Raw genomic sequence first — 23,946 nt, forward strand, 5'->3', positions numbered from 1 at the left:
GGATAAACTGGGAAACTCAAGAGCCCTCCTTGGAGTGTCTGAGAGCACCAAAACCCAGAGCTGTGTTTCTCAGCCTGCCCTGGAAGCTGTTTGTGTCTGACATGGTGAGACAGGAGCTGCTCAATCTTACAGCTTGTCTTGACCAGATAAAAGGAAGTTCTTATCAGGCATTTATTTATTTCTTTAACACATGGCAGCCAGGCAGAAGCAGAGTTCTCAGTGCTCTGCTGCTATGCTGAAATTCACCACGGGAAAAACTCTCAAGTGCTCCAACATCATTGAATTATTAATTATCCTGTGCTAATCAGGAAGAGATTAGGAAAACAAAACCAAACAAACCACCTGAACTCCCAGTTTTTTGGGGTTTTTTTTTTACCTCAGGTAACTCTTTGTCTGGGAAAGAGGTTCAAGCTTGCTCATTTGGGGAATCCAGCCACCAAAAATCCTGCACATCCCAGCAGTTCAACATCATTCCTGCTTTTCTGATGGAGCACAACATTTCCTAAAACACCTCCCACACACTCAGCTGGGTTTAGAAAAGGGCTTGTGCCAGCCCAGGAGCTGAACTTGCACGGGTGAGAGCTCCCCCCAAACCCCTCCAAGCCACATTCCCAACACTGGAATCTCATCCCAGCTCTGGAAAATTCAATGGGAGCAGCAGCAGCTCTGGGGTGAGGACACAGAGGGGACCAAGGGCTCTGGTTCACCACACCAGAGGCAGCTCAGAGGCCAGAGGATCAAAAGCAAGGAGCCACCTGTGACCCTGAGGCTGGGGCTGCTTGATGGAGTCAAAATTCAGATGAATAAAGGCTCCTAAAAGCTTTCTGTGAACGTTCAGCCACTCAGAGCAGCAGAAAAGAAACAGAGGGAACCAAAATGAGCTGCAGAAGGACCTTGGGAAGAGCCTGGCAGAAGCACCTCAGTGCTTTCCCAATAAAGATGAAATAGAGATAGAAAAAAATAACCCAAATTTCCAATGCCCAAACCAGCACGGGCATAGCATCAGCTCTGGGGTGGGGACACAGAGGGGACCAAGGGCTCTGGCTCACCACACCAGGGGCAGCTCAGAGGCCAGAGGATGAAAAGCAAGGAGCTTCCTGAGGGTTTCTCAGCATCCCTTTGAAGGTTCCTATCCCTTCTCCAGCACTTTCCCATACTTCCACTGGAGGGCAGGAATATCCCACGTTTCCAGGGACGATCCTCCATCCCATTGCTGCACACCTTTAAACAGCCCTAGGAAGGTCCAGCCTTTGGGGACATTTGTGTGCTCCTCCACACCCTCATTTGGTTTCTGTGCTGCTTTTATGGAGCAGGATAATTAGCAGAATTTTTTTTTTCAAAACATCCTAATTATTTTCATCACAGTTTTGTCCCCACAGCCATGCCTGCCCTCCCAGTGCCCTCCCCTAATTTGCTGGCACAATTTTCTGTAGGAAGCACAGATATACTGGAATTCCATACACCTGCATTGATTTACACCCTCACTGCTTCCTCAGGAGACGAGGAAATTATATAAGATATTTTTGGCTGGAGTGTGGCTGTGCTGGAGGGATCTGCAGAGGGACCAGGACAGGCTGGATCCATGGGCTGAGGTTCAGCAAGGCCAAGTGCTGGGTCCTGCCCTGGCTCAGCCCAGGCCCTGCAGCTCCAGGCTGGGCACAGGGGCTGGAAAGGGCCCTGGGGAAAGGCCCTGGGGGCTGTGCCAGGGCTGGGCAGGAGCCCAGGGGTGCCCAGGGGGCACGAGGCCAACGGGGCCTGGGTGTGCCAGCCATGAGGTGGCCACAGGCCAGGGCAGGGCCTGTCCCATGGGCTGGCCCTGCTCAGGCACCTCCAGGGCTGTGTCCAGTTCTGGGCCCTCCTGGCCAGAGAGCCCTGGAGGGGCTGGAGCGTGTCCAGGCCAGGGAATGGAGCCCCAGGAGGGGCTGAGGGAGCTGGCAAGGGGCTGAGCCTGGAGCAAAGGAGGCTCAGGGGGCCCTTGTGGCTCTGCACAACTCCCTGCCAGGAGGGGACAGCCAGGGGGGGTCGGGCTGTGCTGCCAGGGAACAGGGACAGGACAAGGGGAAAGGGCCTCAGGCTGGGCCAGGGGAGGCTCAGCTGGGACAGCAGCAGCAATTTCTGCATGCAAAGGGTCAATTAGTTCTTATCTATGTCACAGTCCACAAACCCAGAGTTCTACAGAACTTCACTGTAACAAACTAAAAATGGAGCTGCATCTCTCTCTCTACAAGGCCTTTTAAGGATAAACTGTCCAATTAAGAAATGACACCTGAATTATTTTTACTTTTAAATCAATAACCAACCACCCATGACCTGCAATGCAGACTTTCTTATCCAGTTACACAAAACCACCCAAACCCATGGAGAAGAAGGTGAAGAAGAAGGACCAGCCTCTGCCCTGAAACCTCCATCTTGTTTATGTATATTACTATATTCTAAAACCTTAAACTCTAAATTTTCCACCATGTGGTATCACACACTTCTGTTCAAACTCCACACCCACAATCCCAGTTCTCTCATTCCATTTTGGAATTCAATTCCAGGCCTTGTCAGGGGCTGCCCAGGGAGCTTTGCAGTGCCCAGCCCTGCAGGTGTCCCAGGCAGGGCTGGAGGTGGCACTCAGTGCTCTGGGCTGGGGACAAGGTGGGCACTGGGCACAGCTGGGGCTCCATGGGCTGGCAGGGATTTTCCAGCCTTAGTTATCCCTGGGATTTTGTGACAATCTTGCAGAGCTGACCTGGGGACCTCTGGCTTGTATTCCTGTATCTTTTTTAGTGAAAACTTGCACCAAGAGTAGAATAAAATTGATTTATTGTCTCCCACAATGGGACTTATAGCAGTTCCTGAAAGGGTCACACTTAAGGTTGGTCTGCTCAGCAGATTCTGTGTGGTTTCCAAAAGTTCTCTCAGAATGTTCCCCAGCAAAGGCCATTGAAGACACAAAGCTGCCAGGAGACAAAAGGAGAGGTTTTTCATGGAGAAAGAACTGCTCTGGTGAGCAGGAGGCCACCACCTGTAACCCTGACATTGAGGCTGCTGCTGCTTGATGGAGTCAAAATTCAGATGAATAAAGGTTCCTAAAAGCTTTCTGTGAACACTCAGCCACTCAGAGCAGCAGAAAAGAAACAGAGGGAACCAAAATGAGCTGCAGAAGGACCTTGGGAAGAGCCTGGCAGAAGCACCTCAGTGCTTTCCCAATAAAGATGAAATCAAACAGAGATAGAAAAAAATAATCCAAACTTCCAATGCCAAAACCAGGCTCTGGGATGACAATTCCTCTCAAAATAACCACAGGAAAGCATCAGCTCCATGCTGATGGGCTAGAAGAAGGATGGAATGAAGGATGGGCTAGAAGAAGGATCACCAGGAAAGCAGCAGGAAAACAAAATTTAGCTTTATACAAACTACAGCACCACAGGAGTCATGGCTGAGCAAGCTGGGACTCTCCAGCCTGAAAATTGCCCACAATTCACCATTTTCAAGATGTATTTAGTAAAGGGAGACATCATTTCACTAAAATTCAGGGGTTTTTGGACTATCTGACTGTTTAATATCTGGGATCATGCTGAACATGCCCTGCTCTAGGAACTCTTCCACATTAAATACCTGATTTTCCAGCTTAATTCTACGCTATAAAGACCCAGTGTTAGCTCCTTACATGGGAAATAATTCTGCAGGTGAAGCTTTTCCCACTTGGTGTCCTTCTGTGCCAGTTGTTCCCAGAAGATGGGAGAGGGCAGGATGATAACAGACCTGTTTTTTTAGGAATTTTGGTTAACTAATTTCCTCTCTTCAGATCTATTTCCTGATGTGGAAATTGAAGATACACTGGAGATGTGCCCTGGGGCAGATCATCTCTGGGATGTCTGGGATCAGGTCAAAGCCTCATTTTTCTCCTCAGGAGAACAGGAAGAATGTGAAAAAGCAGAGCAAACATGTGGTGATATTCCCTGGAATATTCTGGTGGGTTCACAGGAGCTCCTGGAAAGGTTTTACAAGAAGGAGCAGAATGTTGCACACCAAACTCACCCTCCTTGTGCTTTCCCAGCAGAAATCTCAGCCCTTCCAAGGGGATGATCCCTTTGTGTGAGCATTCCAGACAAAACTCAGATCACAGCAAGGATTTGAACTGTTGGAGCAAGTCCAGAGCAGGCACCAGGATGAGCAGAGGGAAGGAGCAGCTCTGCAGGGAGGAAGGGCTGGGACAGTTTGGATTATTCAGCCTGAAGAGAAGCTCTAATTGTGGCTTTCCAGTGCCTGAAGATATTCCCAAGAAAAATTGAGACTTTTTATAAAGGCCTTCACTTCTGCAGTGACTCCTCCAGTTTAAACAAAACCTTCGTTTAGACTTCTCCAGTCTAAACAAAACCTTTCCAAAAGCCCATTTCTATCTTCAAAGGGGATCATCTTTTCCTTTACAAGTAGGTTTTACTCTGTCAGCATCTTTAATGAACACCCAAACTCTACCTGCTGCTCACTGAGAGGATGAGAAACCCAGAAACATTTCTTTTTAAATGTAATAAAACAATCCTTAACCAAGGGGTAAACAGTGATTGCTGGGGTTGAGCTCTACAGCCAAATATGTAGTTTCTGATAAAGATCATCTTCCTGCACTTCCCCTCTGCTAATGGCTCTGCTGTCACTTGAAACTCCCAGGAGAGCCTTAATGCCTCCTTCCTTTCCTGGAATTAGCAGTGGAGCTTTCAGATGAGCTTCCCTTTGACTGAAAACGAATCAGGAGAGGCCTGAACTCAGCTCTGCACCAAACAAACTTAATTCTGTGCGATTTTCCTGTCAGGCACCTCAGCCTGATTAACACCAGGCAAGGCAAGGGGGGGCAGAGCTCCTTTGTAAGCTATACATGGGGATTAGGAGTGTCTGCATCCCTCAGGACTAAATCAAAACTGCCTTTTTAAGTAGGTGCCAATGTTTTAGCTTATTAAGGCGCAAAAATGTGGTTCTCTGTTTATTTTTAAGCAGAGTGGATTTTGAGGCTTCAGCTGTGGTATTTCCAAAGCTGCCAGGGCTCCAAACCCCTCCCCTGGATTCAGGGATGGGAGGATGAGCCAATTGCAGCCCAAGGGCTGCAGAAAACAGGAGCCTCCAACATCAGAAGCTCTGCTGGTATTGAGCAAATGACTCTGCTGAAATCCCAGAATCATGGAATGGTTTGGAAGACACTTGAAAGCCCACCCAGTGCCACCCCTGCCATGGACAGGGACACCTTCCACTGTCCCAGGCTGCTCCAACCTGGCCTTGGACATTTGCAGGGACCCAGGGGTAGCCACAGCTGCTCTGGGCCAACTGTTTCAAAAGCCTTTTTGTTGTCTATATCCTCACCAAATCTGCTGGATTTTAAACACAGACCTCTTGGAAGATGAAAAATTCATCTTCACCTTGTTGACACTCTGCATTCAGAGCATGGCACCCACATCCTTCCCAGTCAGGCTGAAGTGCAAACACGGAATCATTTATGTTGGAAAAGACTTGTCAGATCATTGAGCCCAGCATCTTGTCCAGAATTCCCATCATGGTGCTGCAAGCAATGTCCTTAAGGGGATTTTCCTAATTATTTCCTGCTCACTATTTCAGCCCATCTGCATTAACCACTGAGAGAAGCAGCAGATCCTGAAGGATCCCCTGGAATGGGGGACCTGCAGTGTGCTTCTCATATACAAAATTTTACATGAACCCCATTTCCACCTCATCAGCTGTAATTAATTGCACCAAAAAGAGAGGGCTTTGATAAAATTTTCACTTGCACTGGAGCACTCTGCACTAAAATAGCCATAAAGTCAAGCACTACAACCTGTTATCTCCTCCTCAATCCCAGCTTTTCAGCATCCCACCTGGATTTTCCAAGCAGAAAATGTTTCAGCAAGGAGGGACTTGATGATTATCAACTCTCCTGCCTTGATTGCTCCTTTCCCAGTTTATTTGGATCTAAGCTGAGTGTTTGTGCCTGCCAATTCAGAGGAGAAACAGAGTTGTGTTTTCCAAGACTTCTCCTCATCTCTTTATTCCCCACTGCTCTAACAGCCCAGGTTCCCATAGAAACTGAGAGTAAAGAGCAGAAGTGTAAAAAATACAAATGAACAGGTCCAAGCTGGCAATGTTGTGTTTTATTGGACAAATAAATATCACTAATGGGCACTGGGCATTTCTAAGGGCAGAGCCAGATAAGGCTGCACCTTATCAAATAAAGAGATGGCACACAAATGATAATGCCCAGACTCACTGGGAAGGGTCCCACTTCTGGAAAACGAGCTGTTTTCTGCATTATTCAGTTTTGGAGGCAGCAAAACCTGAGCTCCTCGTTTATAGGTTTGATCCTGACTGCCCAAATCACCCCATTTTGAAGAGGCTTATCCCACTTTTGGAAACTGAGCTGTTTTCTGGATTATTCATTTTGGAGGCAGCAAAACCCCAACTTCTCATTCACAGGTCTGATCCTGACTGCCCAAATCACCCCATTTTGAAGAGGTTGATCCTACTTTTGGAAACTGAGCTGTTTTCTGGATTATTCTGTTTTGGAGACAGCAAAACCTCAGCTCCTCATTCACAGGTCTGATCCTGATTCCCCCAGTCATCCTAATTTGAAGAGATTGATCCTACTGCTGGAAACTGAGCTATTTTCTGGATTATTCAGTTTTAGAGGCAGCAAAACCCCAACTTCTCATTCACGGGTCTGATCCTAACTCCACCAATCACCCTAGCTTGAAGATGTTGATCCCACTTGCTGAAGTTGAGCTGTTTTCTGCATTATTCAGTTTTGGAGGCAGCAAAACACCAGCTCCTTGTTTATAGGTCTTATCCTGACTCCCCCAACCATCCCAATTTGAAGAGGTTAATCCCACTTGCTGAAGTTGGGCTGTTTTCTGCATTATTCAGTTTAAGAGGCAGCAAAACCCAAACTCTTCATTCACAGGTCTGATCCTGACTCCCCCAAATCACCCCAAGTCACTTTGGATTCTCATCTCTCAACACTGGAGCTTTGCAATGTGGGAATGGGGCAAAACCCACTAATTTAGGACCTTCTCAGGTGGAGTTCATAATTGTAAATGAGCATTGGCACAAGGATTGAAGTTCTGTGTACAAAGAACTGTAAAAATAGGTTTCTGAGGAAAGAGCAGGCTGGATGCTTTTGGGTGTATCTTGGAAGTGGTCTTGGATAATTTTATTTTTTAACAGTGAAAGGGGTTTTTTTAAATTGAAGGACTCCAAGTTGATTGAAAATTATCACTTTGAAATTAGCAATTAGAGTCCAACATGACAGTAGGATTCTTCCCAATAAGAACACTGGAAATGGGAGAGAAATACTGCTGGGACTGTAATCTATTCCAAGCCATGGAGAGTTTTTAGAAGGCCATAATAAAATATAATTGAGTCTTTTTTTTTCTAGAGACATTTTCAATGCCATTTGCAAATCCTTTGGCATCCCTGTTGTGCCTTCTCCAAAGGGGTGGCACAGATCAGCCTCTCCTGAGCCCCTGCAGCAGAAGGAGTGATGCCCACTACTAGAAATGTTCTTTTCCTAAGTAATGGCATCCACTGAAACTTGAGGAAAATTAGGAAAACTTTCAAACAGCTGAGTTGTTTGCAATTATTTTCATTTCCAAGCCAGGCTGTGCCATCCAACCCTCACTGACTCAAAAGGAGAATTCACTGCAGCAGCTCCTGTTGAGTTTTTGAGCAAAGCAGCCCCTGGCACCCCCCAAGCTCAGCTCTCTTATTCTCACCTCCTCTGTATAACTGCACAGGAGATGCTGCAGGTCAAACAAATATTTGAATTTCTTCCCCCCAGCTGTGTTTAAAACAATTTGCAAAATGCTTGAAGCCATGCAAAGAGATTCACATAAAAGGACACTTGAGTGGAGAGACTCCCACCTCAAACCATCAGCAACCCACCAGCAAAGGGAAGGTACAGCACTACTTGTTCCCAGCCTTTACCCTCTCCTGGCTCTCCTGAGAAGTCTGAGTGGTTTCTCCATTTACAAGGAGTTGGATAATAAGGCACTGATAAAAACCTGCATGCCTGGGAAACAATGGAGAGGTTGAAACACAAATAGAAACGGGAGGAAATATTCTTCATTTTGCTGCTGCATTTCCCAAACTCAGTGAAAAGAAGTTCAAATTACCAGAGTTTTAGCTGATTGCAAGAAAAACCAGCTAAAACCAACTAAACCCAGCTAAATCTCATATATTTCAAATTATTATTTAATATTCATATTTAATAGGAATATATTTAATTCTCAGGGGACTTTGGGAAGCGCTGAGTGTGATCTGTGACCGGTGCAAGGCTCACTCCTGCAGGACTTTACCCTTTGCAACCATAAAACATGAGAGCAAATCCTTTTTCCTCTAAATGTCAGCTTCAATACTTAGCAAGGGCACGTGTGAGCAGCAGGGAGCAAAAGCCTTGGAGCAGCATTTTCTCCTGGATCTGCTGTTTTCCCAAGCAGGAGGTCACGTCCTCACTAAGCACTTGCTCAACTCTTAAATATTTTCATGTCTGAATCTGACCCAGATGCAAAATATGACAACTCAGCTCCTGCATCCTTATTAAAAGGATGATTTGGAGCAGTGGGGTTGGTAAAACAGCTTTCAAAGCCAAACTGCAGCTTTGGAAGTGGGATGCTGGAAGTGGGGGAATTTAAGGGCACGGCTGATGTTCCAAAGTGGAGACTTTTAGTTTTGTGCCAAGCCAGCATCTGCAGGGACTCCCTGACAATTTCCCTGTGTGTTCCAAGAGTCCGAGCCCTGGCCTGGGCTGCTGTCAGCCCTGCTCCCATTTGGGGCTCCTCAAAGAGTTCTGAGCCATGGGGATTCCATGCTGCCCTCCAAGAGGAATGAGATCACTCCTGTACAGGGGCAGCCTCCAAAGGGCTGAAGGAATAAGAATCCCTGTGTGAGGAATGCACCTTGGGATGGAAATGCACCCAGCACTGAGATTTAATCCATGACTAATGTTGTAATAAGTTAGCCAAGACTCCATTATCTTCATGAAGGAAAAGCCAGATTGTTATTGTGTGGCTCATATTTTATAGGATTATCAGAAGGCATTGTGTCAAATCTTATTTGTTGATAATACATCCACATTGGCTGGTGCATGGTATTTTGCATATCTATCAAACTTCTGTATTTCTCATTAGTTTACATACTTTCTCTACTGATTCTTATGAGACAGATCTTATTGTTTATACAGATGCACGTATTTTAGACCCTAGGAATAGATTGTTGTGTTAACAAGCTCTCATTCCTCAGATTGTTTTTACATGAGAACTTGCAAACTACTTAGAAGTGACAGGCCAGCTATTAATTTAGCTTAATTTTATGAGGCTTTTCTTTGATAATTTCTCTACCTGTCTGTGACAGACTCAGATCAGGACCTGGAGCTCTGAAGGGCTTGAGGGAGGTAAGGCACAGTTGTTTAACACAGATCATCAACAGCTGAGCAGATTCCAATTGCACACTTTGATGCTCATGGTATCACTCTAATCCCTCGCTCTGTGATCAATAAATGATGTTATTTGATGTTTTCTACAGAGCAACCCAACAATTGTACAGGAAATGACAGGAAACCAAGAGATAGCAAAGAAAGGGCTCAAACACATCTCCCTGTGCTGCTTTGCTGAGCAGACAGAGCCAGGAACACCTCACTGCCATCACTAAAATGAATTTTAAATACATCCACGAATGAGGGGTATTTAACTCGCATCAGAAATTTAATAACAAAAGCCCCATTAAAAACCTCCAGGCAGTTTTACATTAATGTCCAACATAATGGGCTAGATCAGGCTTTCATCTCTTCTTTCAAGGTTTACAGGCACTGAGCTCTCACACATATTCACAATGTCATCTTATCTATATTTCTGATGTTTCATCTTGTTATACCTCTGCAGAAACTGTGGGATCAGCTAAATCATGACAACTGTCCTTCCTTTCTTTTTTCTTCACTTTTTTTTTTTTTTTTCAGATGATTTAAAGATTTAGAGCTCAACACTTCTCAAATAATTTCATGGAGCGTTCAGTGAGACACAGAGAAAAGGGAGCAAATGCAACTGAGGGAAAATCAATGTAAGTGGAGCAGAGCACAGCCAGGAAAACCAAGTGCACTGTCCAGTGAGGGGTTTGGGATGCCCTAAATCTGCTCCAAGGCCAGGCTGGATGCACTTGGAGCAACCTGGGATTAGTGGAAAGCGTCCTAGCCCATGGAACTGGATGGGTTTTAAGGTCCCTTCCAACCTAAACCATTCTGTCATCCCAAGTGCTGCAAACAAGCACGTGAGAAAAAAATAATAATAGTAATAATAATAATAGTAATAGTAATAATAGTAATAGTAATAATAATAGTCATAATAGTCCCACAGGTGGAAGCAGGAAAGGCACAGACCTAGAATCCTTTCCTTGAATCCCAGAATGGTTTGGAATGGAAGGGATATTAAGGATCATCCAGTGCCACCCCTGCCATGGGCAGGGATACCTTCCACTGTCCCAGGTTTTTCCAGCCTGGCCTTGGGCACTGCCAGGGATCCAGGGGCACCCTGTGCCAGGGCCTGCTCACCCTCCCAGGGAACAATTCCTAATTCCCAATATCCCATCTAAATTTCCATTCTGTCATTTTGAAGCCATTCCCTGCGTCCTGTCCCTCCATCCCTTGTCCCCAGTCCCTCTCCAGGTAAGGAGGAGATGAGGGTAGAAATCCTGAGTGGAATAGGGACTACATTTGCACTGGAAGCTGTGTATGGACAGCAATGTGAGCCCTCAGGAAGAGTGATTGTTTTCTACAAAGAAGATGAAAAAGGGCAGCTCAGCTGTTTTGGTGAGATGGAGATGTCTGCAGTAGCTTTAGAGTTAAAGCTACACTGTGTTTTTCACTTAAAGTGGGATTAAATTCTTCCATTTCACAGTTGGGTGATTGAATTTCATCTCCCAGTGTGACACAATTTCTGTCCTGGGGTCAGCTGAATTTGCTGGGCACTTTTTGGGTACCACACTCACTGATGTTAGCAGGGAGAACAATAAATATTCACTCATTTTGAAACAGGAACCTCCACCCTCTACTTCCCCTCTCCCTGAGTTAAAACAACCAGCATTCCCAAACCTTGGAACAACTCCCATAAATCCTGGCCTGGGAAGCTTTTTGGGTGAATGGGAAGAAACTTCTTTATCTGGCAATGCCTTTGCCAAGATAATTTGACATCAGGGAGACAACACTGTCCCACCTCCAGCCCTGGTGCTTCCCTCTGGGTCCTGCCAGACCTTCCCTGGGTACCAGCACCAGCAAAACTTCTGCCCTTCATCTCTCACTGGCTCTACTTCTTCTTTCCTTTCTCTTACAAACTCTTAGATATAAAAGTGAGGTTGGAGCTGCTGAGGCACAGCCAAGCAGAACTGGACTAACACAGAACTGCAGCTCTGGGAAAGGCACAAATGATCTCACACCTGTTCCCAGCAGTTCCAAAATCACTGTTTCCCTGTAGCAGCAGAATCACTCACTTTTATTTGGATTACATATTTTGTTCAAGTGCCTCCCTGTTATTTAAGTCAGCAGATAACACTGGGACAGAAATAACCCATCTTGCAGTGGTGTAATCCCTAAAAGCTGTTTAGATAAACCCTCAGGACAGCTCCAAAATGTGCTGGACAACCAATTTACACCACCAGGGGTGCATGGAAATGTTTTAATGCTGCCTTTGCCTCGATCCCCCCAAAACTGGCCAAGGTTTCTGGTTGAAGCACCAAGCCAGCACAGCACAGAGCTCTGGGATTAGCAGAGTATTCCCAGCAGCTCCTGGGAGAAGGATTCCCATCCATGCCACAGGAATGGTTGATATATCCAAGGCACAGACCATCAAATGTTTCCACCACATGCAGCTGGTGTGGAGGTGTCCACATTGCATTTCTGCTCCCTCTGGGATTTGTTATCCTAGGGATGATTGATTTCTGCTGCAGTTTTCCTTCCTCAGTACAGCTTTAATTCCATAAAACAAAGAGGACAACCCCAATTCCATAAAGAAATGCAGCCAGCTGTTGGAAGAGCAGCACATTTTAGAGGCACTGACTTTTCCACACCATCTGACATGCCATTATCACATCCAAAGGTCAGCAGAGCAAGGGGAGAGCACAGAGATTATTACCTAAATAAAACAACCTGGCTTTCAAAAGGTCATATACAAATCCCTGGTGGGTGACAGAGCATTCCCAGTGCTCTTTCTCCAGAGGGAAGCAGCCACCAAGTCTGCCTGGTGTGGTCTCTGTGTGAATAATTCAAGTCTGCAAACAAACAGCAAGTCCCCCTCAATAAACAAAGTCATATTTAGCAGTTACCTTCACTTAGGGACATCACCCTGCGTGCTCTCTTGCTGGGCTCTCACATTTTCAAATGATTTCTGAGATGTTTTCTAATTCCAGCCCTATTTATTACAGCAATCAGGAAAATGTGACAGAGCTGGATACAAACTAGCAGTGGCTTCAGGATGGAATGACAAATTATTTAAGGCTGAATGCTGGGAAAAGCAAAACTCTCCAGCAGGAAGAGAAAAAGCTCTTCCATATTAGAGGCCAAATAATGCCACCTAAAAACTCAGTTTTTCTGAATATTAAATGTTGCAGCTCACACAAACAGAGCAGGTATCAATGATCAGTTGTTGCTTCCACACAGCCCTCACCAGAGAGGAGAAGGGTTTTAATTATTTACACAGCTTAAAAGAAATTACTGCAACCTCTGCTTTTTATAGCCCTGAGGAGCTTTTTGCCAGCTTTTTGCACTTCCCACAGGATTTCTCCCCAGTCTGGCACCACGGATAGCCGAGGCAAAAGCTGCTTCCCAGATGGTCCCTAATTCAGGGAACGAGGGACACAGAGGGGGATGGAGCCCCTCAGCACAGCTCCATGAGGCTGCAAAGCCAGCAAATATTGTCTCTTGCAGGAAAAATGACATCCCATGCCGTGGTGGATTATTACAGCCAAAGTCTTCCAGCCCAGCACCAAGTCAGGTCCTCACTAAATCATCCTCATTAACTGGCAGCTCCCATTTTGGAATGCTAACTCTGCCCATTTCCCTTCTGTCAGGGGTTAAAATCTATCTCAGCTGTGTTTATAAACAAAATAAAACCATTCTTCTCTAACACTCAGGGCTGTTTTAGCCACACAACCCCAGGGCTGGCTGGATGTCCAACCCAGCAGGCTGAACAGAGACCTGCAGAGACAGCATCTGCAGGCAAAGCTTTCCTAAGGTTTTCCATCACACCAAAACAGGAGTTTCCATGAAAAAAGGCTGGTTTCTGCTCCTTTTTATGGAGCTGAAGGGCCAATCCAGCCTCAGTGTTTCCTCATCCTCAGTGGATCAAGACTGTGACCATCACTTGGACCTACAGACACCAAAATTGCAACAACCAACTCTCATTTCTGGATGGTGGGATCTTTCCTCTACTCTCTCTCCTCTTAACCTTTATTTCTTTTCCTTAGATATCTCTATACTTTTATATTGTTTCATTTCCATAGGTATATAAAAGGGAAAAATATTCATAACCACCCTCTGCAGCAAAATTAAGTCAATGAACTACTGGGATGCTTTTTTATGAATAAATGGAGTGAGAGAGGGGGTGTAAGGTGAATAAAAGGACATATCAAGGACTGAAAAAGAGGACTAGGAAAGGGGACTGAAAAAAAAGGTTTGGATAGAATCATTCAGGTTGGAAAAGAGCTCTCAGACCTCTGAGTCCAGCTGTTAATGAAGCTCTTCATTAAAACACAGCTCCAGAAAGATGAAGGGCTCTGGGGCTGCAAGGACATGGAAAGGCATCATACACTAAATAAAGGTTCCTGTTCCCTCGAGCCCTGGGAAAAGCAGCTGATTTTGGCTGTGAGTATCCAGACATTCCCCCAGGGCTGCCATACAGCTGGGATGGGAAATAAAACAAGGGAGAAGTACAGTCAGAACAACCTGCAGAGAGCTTGGAGCAACAGCATGAAGGCACTAGAGTCCAGGCTGATGCCTTAAGTCTTAGTTTTGATATTTTTCAGATTCTGTGCTGCCTTAGTGTGTAACCCTGAGCTTCATATGGAGTGTCAGCAAGTTCTCTTCACAGGCTAGTTAGACAAAACAATCCTTTTCCAACCTGAGACCAAGGACAACTGTTACAACCTCCAGGCCAAAAAGTATAAACAATGGTGAAGACAGAAATATGAGAAGGGTGGGACTTCATAACCTAAAGCTGTAATTGGACAATTAACTCCAATATGCAAATGGAGCAGAACTGATCAAAGTGACAGACCCCGTGACCAGGTGTCCATTTTGTGCCCATTTTGGTTCACCTTGGGTGCAGCCCTGGCTGGGCTCTTGTGCTGCCCAAGGTGGATCCATGGAGGAGATCCTTTTAATAAATCCCTGCTTTATTCTTTAACTCTGTCCAGCCTCTGCTCTAGGGCAGCCTTCTCAAGGCACCAAGGCTTCAGCTGGGGATCAATCCCAAGCCCTGCTGGCACAGGAGATGGGCACTGGGAGCCAGCTGGGAATGTGATGGGAGCACTGGGACAGTGATCTGGGGGCTGTGCTCGGCTGGGCACAGCCAGGCAGTGCCAGCTGTCCCAGCTGGGTGACAAGGGACACCTCAGTGGTGTGGCTGTACCACCAGATAGAGAGGAACCTCTGCAGCCTTGGTAAGGGTCCAATAATTGCACAGGATCAATGCCAGAGTTCCCAGGTTGGGATGAGCCCAGCAGGAGGGATTGGCGTGCCCTGAGCAAAGGGGGTCACTGAACCTCGCCCCACTTGGCACCACCAGCTGCAGCAGAAGCCACGCTCCTGCGTCCTCCTGGATTTATGGAAGCTGCTGGAGTGGCTCCATCTGGAAGCAACCTACACTGAGATAATCCTGATGATTTGGGCATCTGCTTCATGCCCTAAATGCCACTGTGGCTGGCCCTGGCCCTGGGACACTGGGAGTCTTCAGGACTCCCATTTCCTCAAAACATGAAGCAAATTTTCCTCTCTCCTTCACTTTTTATGAGGCAACTATAATATCCATTAGTTAACTAATTCATTAAGTCATTTGAATACATTCAAGGGGTAGAATATTATAATTCATATTATAGTCTGCACAATCCTATAATTAAAATCATAGCCTACAATTAAAATCTTGGTCTCACAGATGACATGTCTGCAATTGCTGGTTTAAGAGAGGGAACACCAAGGATGGAAATTAAAGGGAACTGCCAACCCCAAGCTGACAAAAAGCAGGAAAATGCCTCTAAAATAAGAATAAACTCAATAAATAGCTCAGCTCTTCCAGGCCTGGAGGACAGATGGATACATGGAAAGATATTCCAAGCCTGTAACTTCTGCCTAACATCCTCTCAGCCATGCCCTGAGCTCTGTGACTCCAGGGATGTGCTCCAGCATGAAAATGGGAAAAAAACCCCAGTGCCACTAATTTTGTAAGCATTTACAGTCCTAAAATGGTTTGGATTGGAAGAGACCTCAAAGCCCAACCTCTTCCACCTCCTATTACACCAATCCTGCCCAAGCTGGCCTTGGTCATCCTGATCCATTTGATCCACAGGAGGCATCCCAAGGCCTTTTCCCAGCTGGCAGTGAGCTCTGAAAAGGAGATGGGAGCTAAAAAAAGACGAGCAAAAACATTCCATGGGATTTGCATAAAGCCTCACAAACCTGCCCACGTTTTATGTTCCCAGTTCTTCCCTACCACAAACCTCCCCTTGGAAAAAACAGGCCCTTAAAGGACAATTAGCTGGAGCTAATTAACTGCTGCTTGCAAAGGAATCCAGGTTAAACTTGCTGCCAAGGAGACTTTTCTCCCAAAGAGTTTTGCCTCTGGAACACCAAAACTTTCTGGAAGGGCTCACAATTCTTCTGGGATCTCTCCTCAAAGAACTTTACAATTTTTCCTGCCTCTATCCATCCTTCTGCTGGTTTTCAAGGAGCCCAGCAAACAGGAATATGGAATTTAATTGCTCAATACTCTATTTATCAATAGGGCATTCCTTTTTTTGGATGTTTTTCCAGGCAGACAACACTGATCCTTCCTGGTCTGTCTGAGGCAAAATGTCAAGATGTGACAATAATGTCACTGTCACCCCCACTCTGCAGTGACAGGGCTCCAGCATGGGCCTCTGACTTTAAAGATAAAAAAGTTGCTATCAAAATGAATTGGTTCAGCCTTTTAGGGAACAATTCCTCCCTCAGCAGGGCCCTGCCCTTCCATTGGGATGAAACACTTGGCATTAGAAGGACTGGAGCAGATGAAAGCTCCAAAATGTGAAGGCCAAAACCCAGTGGCTTCCAAAAGGAAGAGTTTCTTCCAAAGAGGTCCCAAACTGCAGCTTCCCCCACATTGTACAGCAGATCCTAAAATTCTCTGAACTACCATCAAAATCTCCTCAAACTGCATCCCCGATGTTCCTGGGATAATAAATACTCAAGAATAGATCTTAAATTATAGATGTGGGAAGGGCACATTTTTCTTGGTGCTAATGGGTTGTGGTGGCACCTTCAAAAACCTTCTGTGACCATGACATTGTTTATGACCCAACCCAAAATTCCCCAGTGTTATTCCCAATGTTTTCTTCCCTTCTGCTCTGATGGAAATCAATATAACCCAAATAGAAACACTCCAAAATTAATACAAAATAATAACTGAATGACCCTAGGATATTTGGGATCATCTATGTGAAGCATTCCATGCCCCAAACCCCCTTTTTTGGGGGAGGGGATGGTAAAGGAAGTTGACAGTCTCCCATCTTTTTAATTGGGTCAAAAAGAATTTAGGGAATTTAACCTTTTTAATGGAACTCTTTATAAGAAGGAATCTTACATTTGATCTGAGGCAGAAAAATATTATTCCAATCCAAAATGCAACCCTTTTAACACCTTAAAATTAATTAAATATAACATTTCAAACATCACTCAAACATAAGAAAAGAGAAATAATCTACGGGTATTTTGCAGGATTAACGAGTTTTGCTAATGAACTGAAGACTTTTGAGATGGATCTTAGTTTCTGAAACAGACCAAGAGTTATTTTTAATCAATACTTAATGGGGAATTCTCACTTCCCTCAACAGAGGTGCCCAATACCTTCAGCAGACACCATTCCAACCCCTGTGGTTTAATGAGAAGTTTCTATGTATAACCCCATTGGAATCTGCAATTTAAGCAGTCACTCGGAGCATTTGACTTTGAGAAAACACTTCCCCCCTTCATTAATGTGCTATGAAAAAAATCCCCATAAAAGCAAAATAATTAGGAGGGAGCAAAAGTAAAGAAATTTTGTATAGAGCAAATTTAATTTTCTTTTCAACAACTTCTGCCTTTTAATTGTGTTTGGTTGATATTGAGCATCTCCCAAAGAAGAACAGGATCCTCTTGAAAAGCTTTAATCATTGGGATAGAATCAGAGCTCAAAGACTACAGATTAAAATCAAATTGCAGCTCAAGAATTAATAAAAAGTGTGGGAGTTTAAAAATATTTTAATCTAATACTCTACATCTCCCTTCTGAAAGGAATGAATATTTATTGTGGACTTCAGATGAATATACTGCTTCACATCAAGGCAGCTCTAGCTTTTATCCTCAAATGACAAATTCCACTGCCCATCCTTTGTCTCAGAACATGTTTGACTTTGGAAGGTATTTGAGAAAGGTCAGAGCTCTCTAAAGAAATGAAATGCCTTCAACAACAATTCCCTCATTGACAATTCCCTCAACGACAATTCCCTCAAGTGCAATTCCAAGATCTGGAGTTTCTCACCTCACAATGTGTTTCTCATATCCATATTTCAAGAGGATTTCTGGATTCAAATATTGTGATTGAGCAGGACCTTGGGACCACCTGGCTTTGGAGGAGACCCATCTCCATATTCATGGGGAGAACCAGGGAGACACGAGGAGGAAAATTCCTCCATCCGCAGGAGGAATCTCTCCTTTTTAAGCTCTTTGGCATTATTGCACGGAGAACAATGAGGGATTTTTTGGGAATTCCAGTGGAATTCAACAAACAGAAGTTTGAGACTTGATGCTGAGCACTTACTTTGCTTTTGCTTCTGCATCCTCATAGGCTTTGTTGGAGACGTCATCCAGGCCCCCGATCAGGTGCTTGAAGGAGCTGTAAAGACAAAAGCACTCTTTGAGAGGAAAATCACAGAATCACCAAGGTTGGAAAACACACTGAAGATCATCCAGTCCCAGCAGGTCCACCACTGAACCCGAAGAGACTCCACCTGGGAGCCAAGCAATCCAGTGTGGCTTTTTGGCAGCAATGGGACTGGATCTCAATGCTGGTGACCCACCAGGCCCAGGCCTCAGGAATGCTGGAGATGCAGAAACCAATGCCAAGAAGATCCAAAATTATTTATCCAGCCCACTGAAATGGCTGCTGAAGGTTTTCACCCTCCAGTAGAAGTTTTAGAATAAATGTGGCTGGTGGGGGCACCTCAACCATCACATCCCTGTCCTCCAACCAGGAACCCTGTAAATCCCTCTGCTTCCAAAGTGAAATTTTCATTTCTGGATCCCAGCTTTCTCATCTTCAGAGAAAAAGCATCCAAAAACATGTCAAAGGGGGTTCAAACTGAAAGAGAGGGAATTCAGGTTGGATATTGGGATGGAATTGTTCCCTGGGAGGGTGGGCAGACCCTGGCATAGAATTCCCAGAGCAGCTGTGGCTGCTCTTGGACCCCTGGCAGTGCCCAAGGCCAGGCTGGACAGGGCTTGGAGAACCCTGGGACAGTGGAAGGTGGCCCTGCCCATGGCAGAGGTGGCACAGGATGACCCTTAATATCCCTTCCATTCCAAACCATTCTGGGATTCCATGAAAAACCAGAAATTACCAATTGAAATCAGTCAATGCCTTGAAAAAAAATATTCCAGGTGACAAGCCTACTTTCTACTACCCAATTCCAGTATTCCCAGTGGGTCTGTCTGAAAAAAGCAGGTTTGCTTTTTTCCAAGGAAGAAGAATTTGAAAAGATGAACTGCTGCAAGCCAGAGTCTCTTGACTGATCTCTGCCTTAATGTCACAGCCTCACAAATGAAAATCCTGCAATTCTTCTGTGCTCCTGACACTCCTGAGGCATGAAACACAGAGCTGAAGAAAAGGAATTGCTCTAAGTTGACAAAAAAAAAAACCTGAAACATTGAAAAAAATAAAAGAAAAAGCCACATTTCTGACATAAGGAACAAGAAGAGGATGTTTAATATGGTGCTTTCTCAAGGAGGATTTGTAGGATCAAAGAGAATGAATGGCACTGAGCAGGTGAGGGAAATCCAGGGCAGCTGGGGAAACGCAGTGTCCTGCCAGGCACGGGGTGAGCTGGGATAATCAGTGTTCCTGGGATGGGAACAGTGGGACCCTGGGTGGCTCAGACACACTGACAGTCCCCAGAGGGTCCTTCAGGAGATGTCTGACCCTATGAATGCACCCCATGGATGTGTGGAGATAGAGCAGAACCAAGGGAGGCACAATTATCCTGTTGGAAAAAGCCAGATTTTCCCCATCACTGTGGGGCAGAAGGTGACAACTGGGAGAGCTGGATTGGATCTTGAGCTGCTGGAAGGGCTTTTCCAGAGGAATTCCCCTCTCTGGGGCTATTCCAGAGCTGTGTGCACACAACCCTGTGCTCTGACATTGCTGGAGCAGGGAGGTGCCACCAGGTGCCCACTGTGTGCCCTTCCAAACTGACCCATCCTGGGATTCTCTGCTGGGAATTACAGCTCAGGAAATGCCCTCTGCCCACACCAACTTCCCCAGTCTTTCACTCCACTTAATTAATTATATTTTAAATAATACAATCAAAGAAATCATTTTTGCAAGCAAATTAATTAATTCATTAATGAGGAAGAGAAGGCACAAACCCTTTGCTCTCGTATAAACTCGTGTTAGTGGGTTTTACCCAATCTAATTACTAATATTTTTATTATTAGGACATGTTAATAATGGGAGTAACTTTTCAACCCCAAATTCCTTGCTCAGCAATGAAAATAGGAACAACTCAGCTCCTTCAGCACCTCAAGTTTTATCTTCCTGCTGCTGGGAATGTGCCACAGGATGAAGCCAAACCTTGCAAGGTAACAATGAAACAAAAGCAGGATTGGGCTGTTAATGCCTAATTTCACCCCAAACAGGTATTTAGGCAATGAATTAACACAGTAACATCATCCTGGAAGGCCACAAGACATAACCTAAGGCTTAATTTGTGATTTAGGCTTGGTTTGCTCAGGAAAATGTGGCAGGGTTAAAAACCTCCTTTTTTTGGCAAAGCAAATAAATCTTTTCCAGTGAAACAGCAAAGAAGAAAAAGTCACTGAAAGAAGTAACAACAGTTTCTCCAAACTCCTTAATTTTTATTAAAAATTTTAAGCCAGATTTAGCACTGGGCAAGCTATCAAAGTTCACTTGAGTCCCTTTTTTATTGCTCATCTCAACGTTGTTGAAGTCTCAGCTCAGTCCCAGAATTCAATCAGAAACTGCTCGGGTTTTTTTCTCCCCGTGGCCTTTTCTCTTCGTTTTTTCTATTCTCTCCTCATAACCAATTTTCTCCATGGATAAACTTTGCTCTGACTGGGAGAAACAGCAGAGCAGCAAACCCTAAAATCTCCCCTGAAAGAGCTCGGCTCAGCTTATATGGGGTCAGTCATGCCAGGATAATACTTTTTTATTTCATTTTTCTCCAATTTCCCTTGCCAGGAGGGCCGATCCAATAACCTTTGTTGACACCTCACAGCTCTCCCTGAAAATAAAAACAACCAAACCCAGGCTTTGAAACACAGACAAAAATGGGAAATTAAAAGTGGAAAAAATGGGAAATGCAAAGCGGAAAAGCAGAAAATAGTTGAAATATTTAAAATGTTTCCTTAAAAAATCATGCATCCTCTTGATAGGTGCAGCTGAAGAAGACAAGAATCTGGAAAAACAGCATTTAGAGTAAATTCCAGGTAATTCGGTAAGTCTCTGTCAGCAGCAGCTGGGCTTTGAGTTGTTCTGGCTCTGATCCATCAGCTCCTCTCTCTCTCCATTTGCATGAGACAATTTTGTCCTCCCAACACCCACAGTGCTGCTAAATCTCCGAGCTCCAGGAAAACGTTGTTGGCACCATAAATAAATTATATGGAGGGGAAAAAAATCCCATATAAATAAAAGATGAACCCGAATCAACCTCGGTGTAAATATTCCGACAGTTCAGGAGCAGCCACAAACACTTTCAAACACTTTCTCAGTTTCAAGAGGTAGGTGTGAAAAAAAAAAAAAAAATAATTATAGAGTGGCACCAACTTGTCCCTGAGGGTGCCAGTGATGATCCAAACGTCAGGAATTAGTTTGGAGCCTTTCCCTCCTGATTTCTCTCCATACAAAGGGGCTGCAAGTGAAGTCTGTCTGTGCATCTTTATTCAAACTGATCCACAGAACAGATGCTCAAGGCGTGTCTGCACCATTTTTACCAGAAGACCTTTTACAGACAAGTTCCTAAAGGACCAATCCATCAAATCCAGCACATATTTGTTAACTTTTCCCCAAATGTACTTCTGGAACAAATCTAATAACGCCTCCAAGGAGCCTGGAAATTCACCAGGATGAGCTCTGACAAGGCCAAGCTCAGAACAATTTGGAGGCAGCACCATCGAGCAGCTCCCAGAGTAACTCTTTTCCCAGAGGATGAATTCCTGCAGTGCCACCACAGGAAAAACTTCATTAACAACAGCCTTGATCTTGTAGGGTCAAGGCAAGTCCTAAAGACAGAAAGTCCATGAATTGTAAATAAATTAAAAAAAAAAAACAAAACAAAACAAAAATCTACTTGGAAATAAAAATGCCTTAAAGCCATCTGAGAGGCACTGTAAAATATTAATGTGCGTTCCCAGAGGGGAGGTTTGAGCAGCAGGAAATGCTGGGACTGCAATGAGCTGTGTGGCTCCTCAAGTACCCAAAAGCTTCTCCAAATTCCCTCAGATGGTCAGATATCCAGCTGGCCTTGTTTGTCACAATTCCCATGAATGCTGTGTGGATTTTGTTGAAGTTTCCAAGCCAATTCCATAAGCCCATGGTTGGGTCTGTGCTCCATGGCAGGAGAAATATTGGATAAATCAATCCCAGCTCACCAGAGAGCTTGGAGCCTTACTGTGGTCCCTCACAGGGCTGTCACTTCATTTCCTCACCCTTGTCACCCTCTGACTTAATTTTCCCTACTGGATTACTGTACCTCCTCTTCTGTGTTGAAATTTTGATGATAATGGGAAATTCCTTGGAGTATTTCCTGTCTGAATTCCAAATTCTTTCTTTCAAATACACCTGACCAGGTAGGACTACACAATTTTTTGGTTTTCTTCCTTGAAGGACCAAAATGAATGGTGCTCCCAACGGGAACCATAGAATTCCTAGAAAAGTTTGAGTTGGAAGGGAATTTAAATCCCATCCAGTGCCATGGACAGGGACACCTTCCATTATCCCAGAGTGCTCCAAGCCCCATCCAGCCTGGTCTTGGACACTTCCAGAGATCCAGAGGCATCCACAGCTTCTCTGGAAATCTGTGCCAGGGCCTCCCCACCCTCACAGGGAAGGCTTAGAGCATTAAGGACCAAATCCCACTGAAATTCATTATTCCAGTAAAGGAAGGGACTCAAAAACAGAACTGCAAGATGGGAAAAGTACCAATACTTTTTGTAACAAATATTTTCAGGACAAGGACAAGTGGGAACAAAGTCCATGGGATGCAACAAATGCTTCCTGCAGGTTGTTTTCACTGTTAGATCAGGATTTTGCTCATTCCTACACCAGAAAAGGATGCTGGAAATGCACTTTGCAAATCTTCCTAGGCACTTTGCCGATCTTCCTAGATCGGCAAAAATAGCTGTACTACACTTTGGGAGTCTTTGGGGTGTTTTTGAGACTGGAAGAGCCCTCTTGTTTCACAAGGAAATTAAAAAGCAAGGCAGCACCAACATCATCTGGTAATTAAAGACCCATCATGAGCTTCAGTTTGACTTCCCTCGTGGTATTTCCCACTCCTGCTGCTTCAGCCCTGTAGCCATTTTATACATACTTTATAAATTCCAGAGATCCTTTCAGGCAAAGCATTCCCCCTTGTCATGCTTAAACAATTCTCTTCTCAAACTCAACTTAAGCAATTCCCTTCTCCAACCCAACTTAAGCAATTCCCTTCTTAAATCCAACTTCAGCAATTCTCTTCTCAAACCCAACCTTAACAATTTCCTTCTCAAACCCAACTTAAGCAATTCCCTTCTCCAACTCAACTTGCCCACAGCTCCTGGCTCATCCCTGTAATGAAAATTTCCAATATTATTCACCCCCAAACTACAAAACCTACAGCAGCTAAATCAGACCTAAAATTGCTGGGAAAATTGGCAAATCCAGAGCCAACCCAACTTCAGCAATTCCCTTCTCCAAATCAACTTTAAAAATTTCCTTCTCAAACCCAACTAAAGCAATTCCCTTCTCCAACCCAACTTCAGCAATTCCCTTCTCCAACTCAACTTAAGCAATTCCCTTCTCCAACAGAACTTGCCCACAGTTCCTGGCTCATCCCTGTGATGAAGGTTTCCAATATTATTCAGCCCCAAACTACAAACTCTGCAGCAGCTAAACCAGCCCTAAAATTGCTGGGAATATTGGCAAATCCAGAGCCAGGCTCAGGACTCCCTTAGGAATAACTTCCTATGGCACCAAAGTGTGACTTTGTTAATGAGATGTGGCAACTGGAACGATTTTTGGATGCCTTGGGAAGCCTTCCACAAGGAATTTGGAAGAGTTCTCCTGCTGGAGATAATTCCAGCAGGTGATGCTGGTCAGTGAGGCTGGAATTCTCCAGGAATCCCATGTGTTAAGGAAAAGGTCTTTTCCCATCACTTGCTTTTTTTGAAACTGCAACACCGGTTTTGCTGAGCTGCTTCAGATGGGGACACCCACAGAGCAT

At 44.8% G+C, this 23,946-nt stretch overlaps 1 protein-coding gene across 2 annotated transcripts in view; it reads right to left on the bottom strand.

Annotated features, from left to right (window-relative positions):
* PRKG1 (protein kinase cGMP-dependent 1) overlaps positions 1–23,946 on the bottom strand; it is a 351,478-nt gene that overhangs the window by 39,622 nt on the left and 287,910 nt on the right. For both annotated transcript variants that reach the window (XM_059477119.1, XM_059477120.1), the window contains one exon: positions 18,051–18,125. In XM_059477119.1, coding sequence (XP_059333102.1) covers positions 18,051–18,125 — 75 coding nt within the window. The remainder of the gene's footprint in view (positions 1–18,050; positions 18,126–23,946) is intronic.

This window comes from Ammospiza nelsoni, chromosome 8 (genome assembly GCF_027579445.1).
Source record: "Ammospiza nelsoni isolate bAmmNel1 chromosome 8, bAmmNel1.pri, whole genome shotgun sequence".
In the NCBI taxonomy this organism is placed as follows: Eukaryota; Metazoa; Chordata; class Aves; order Passeriformes; family Passerellidae; genus Ammospiza; species Ammospiza nelsoni.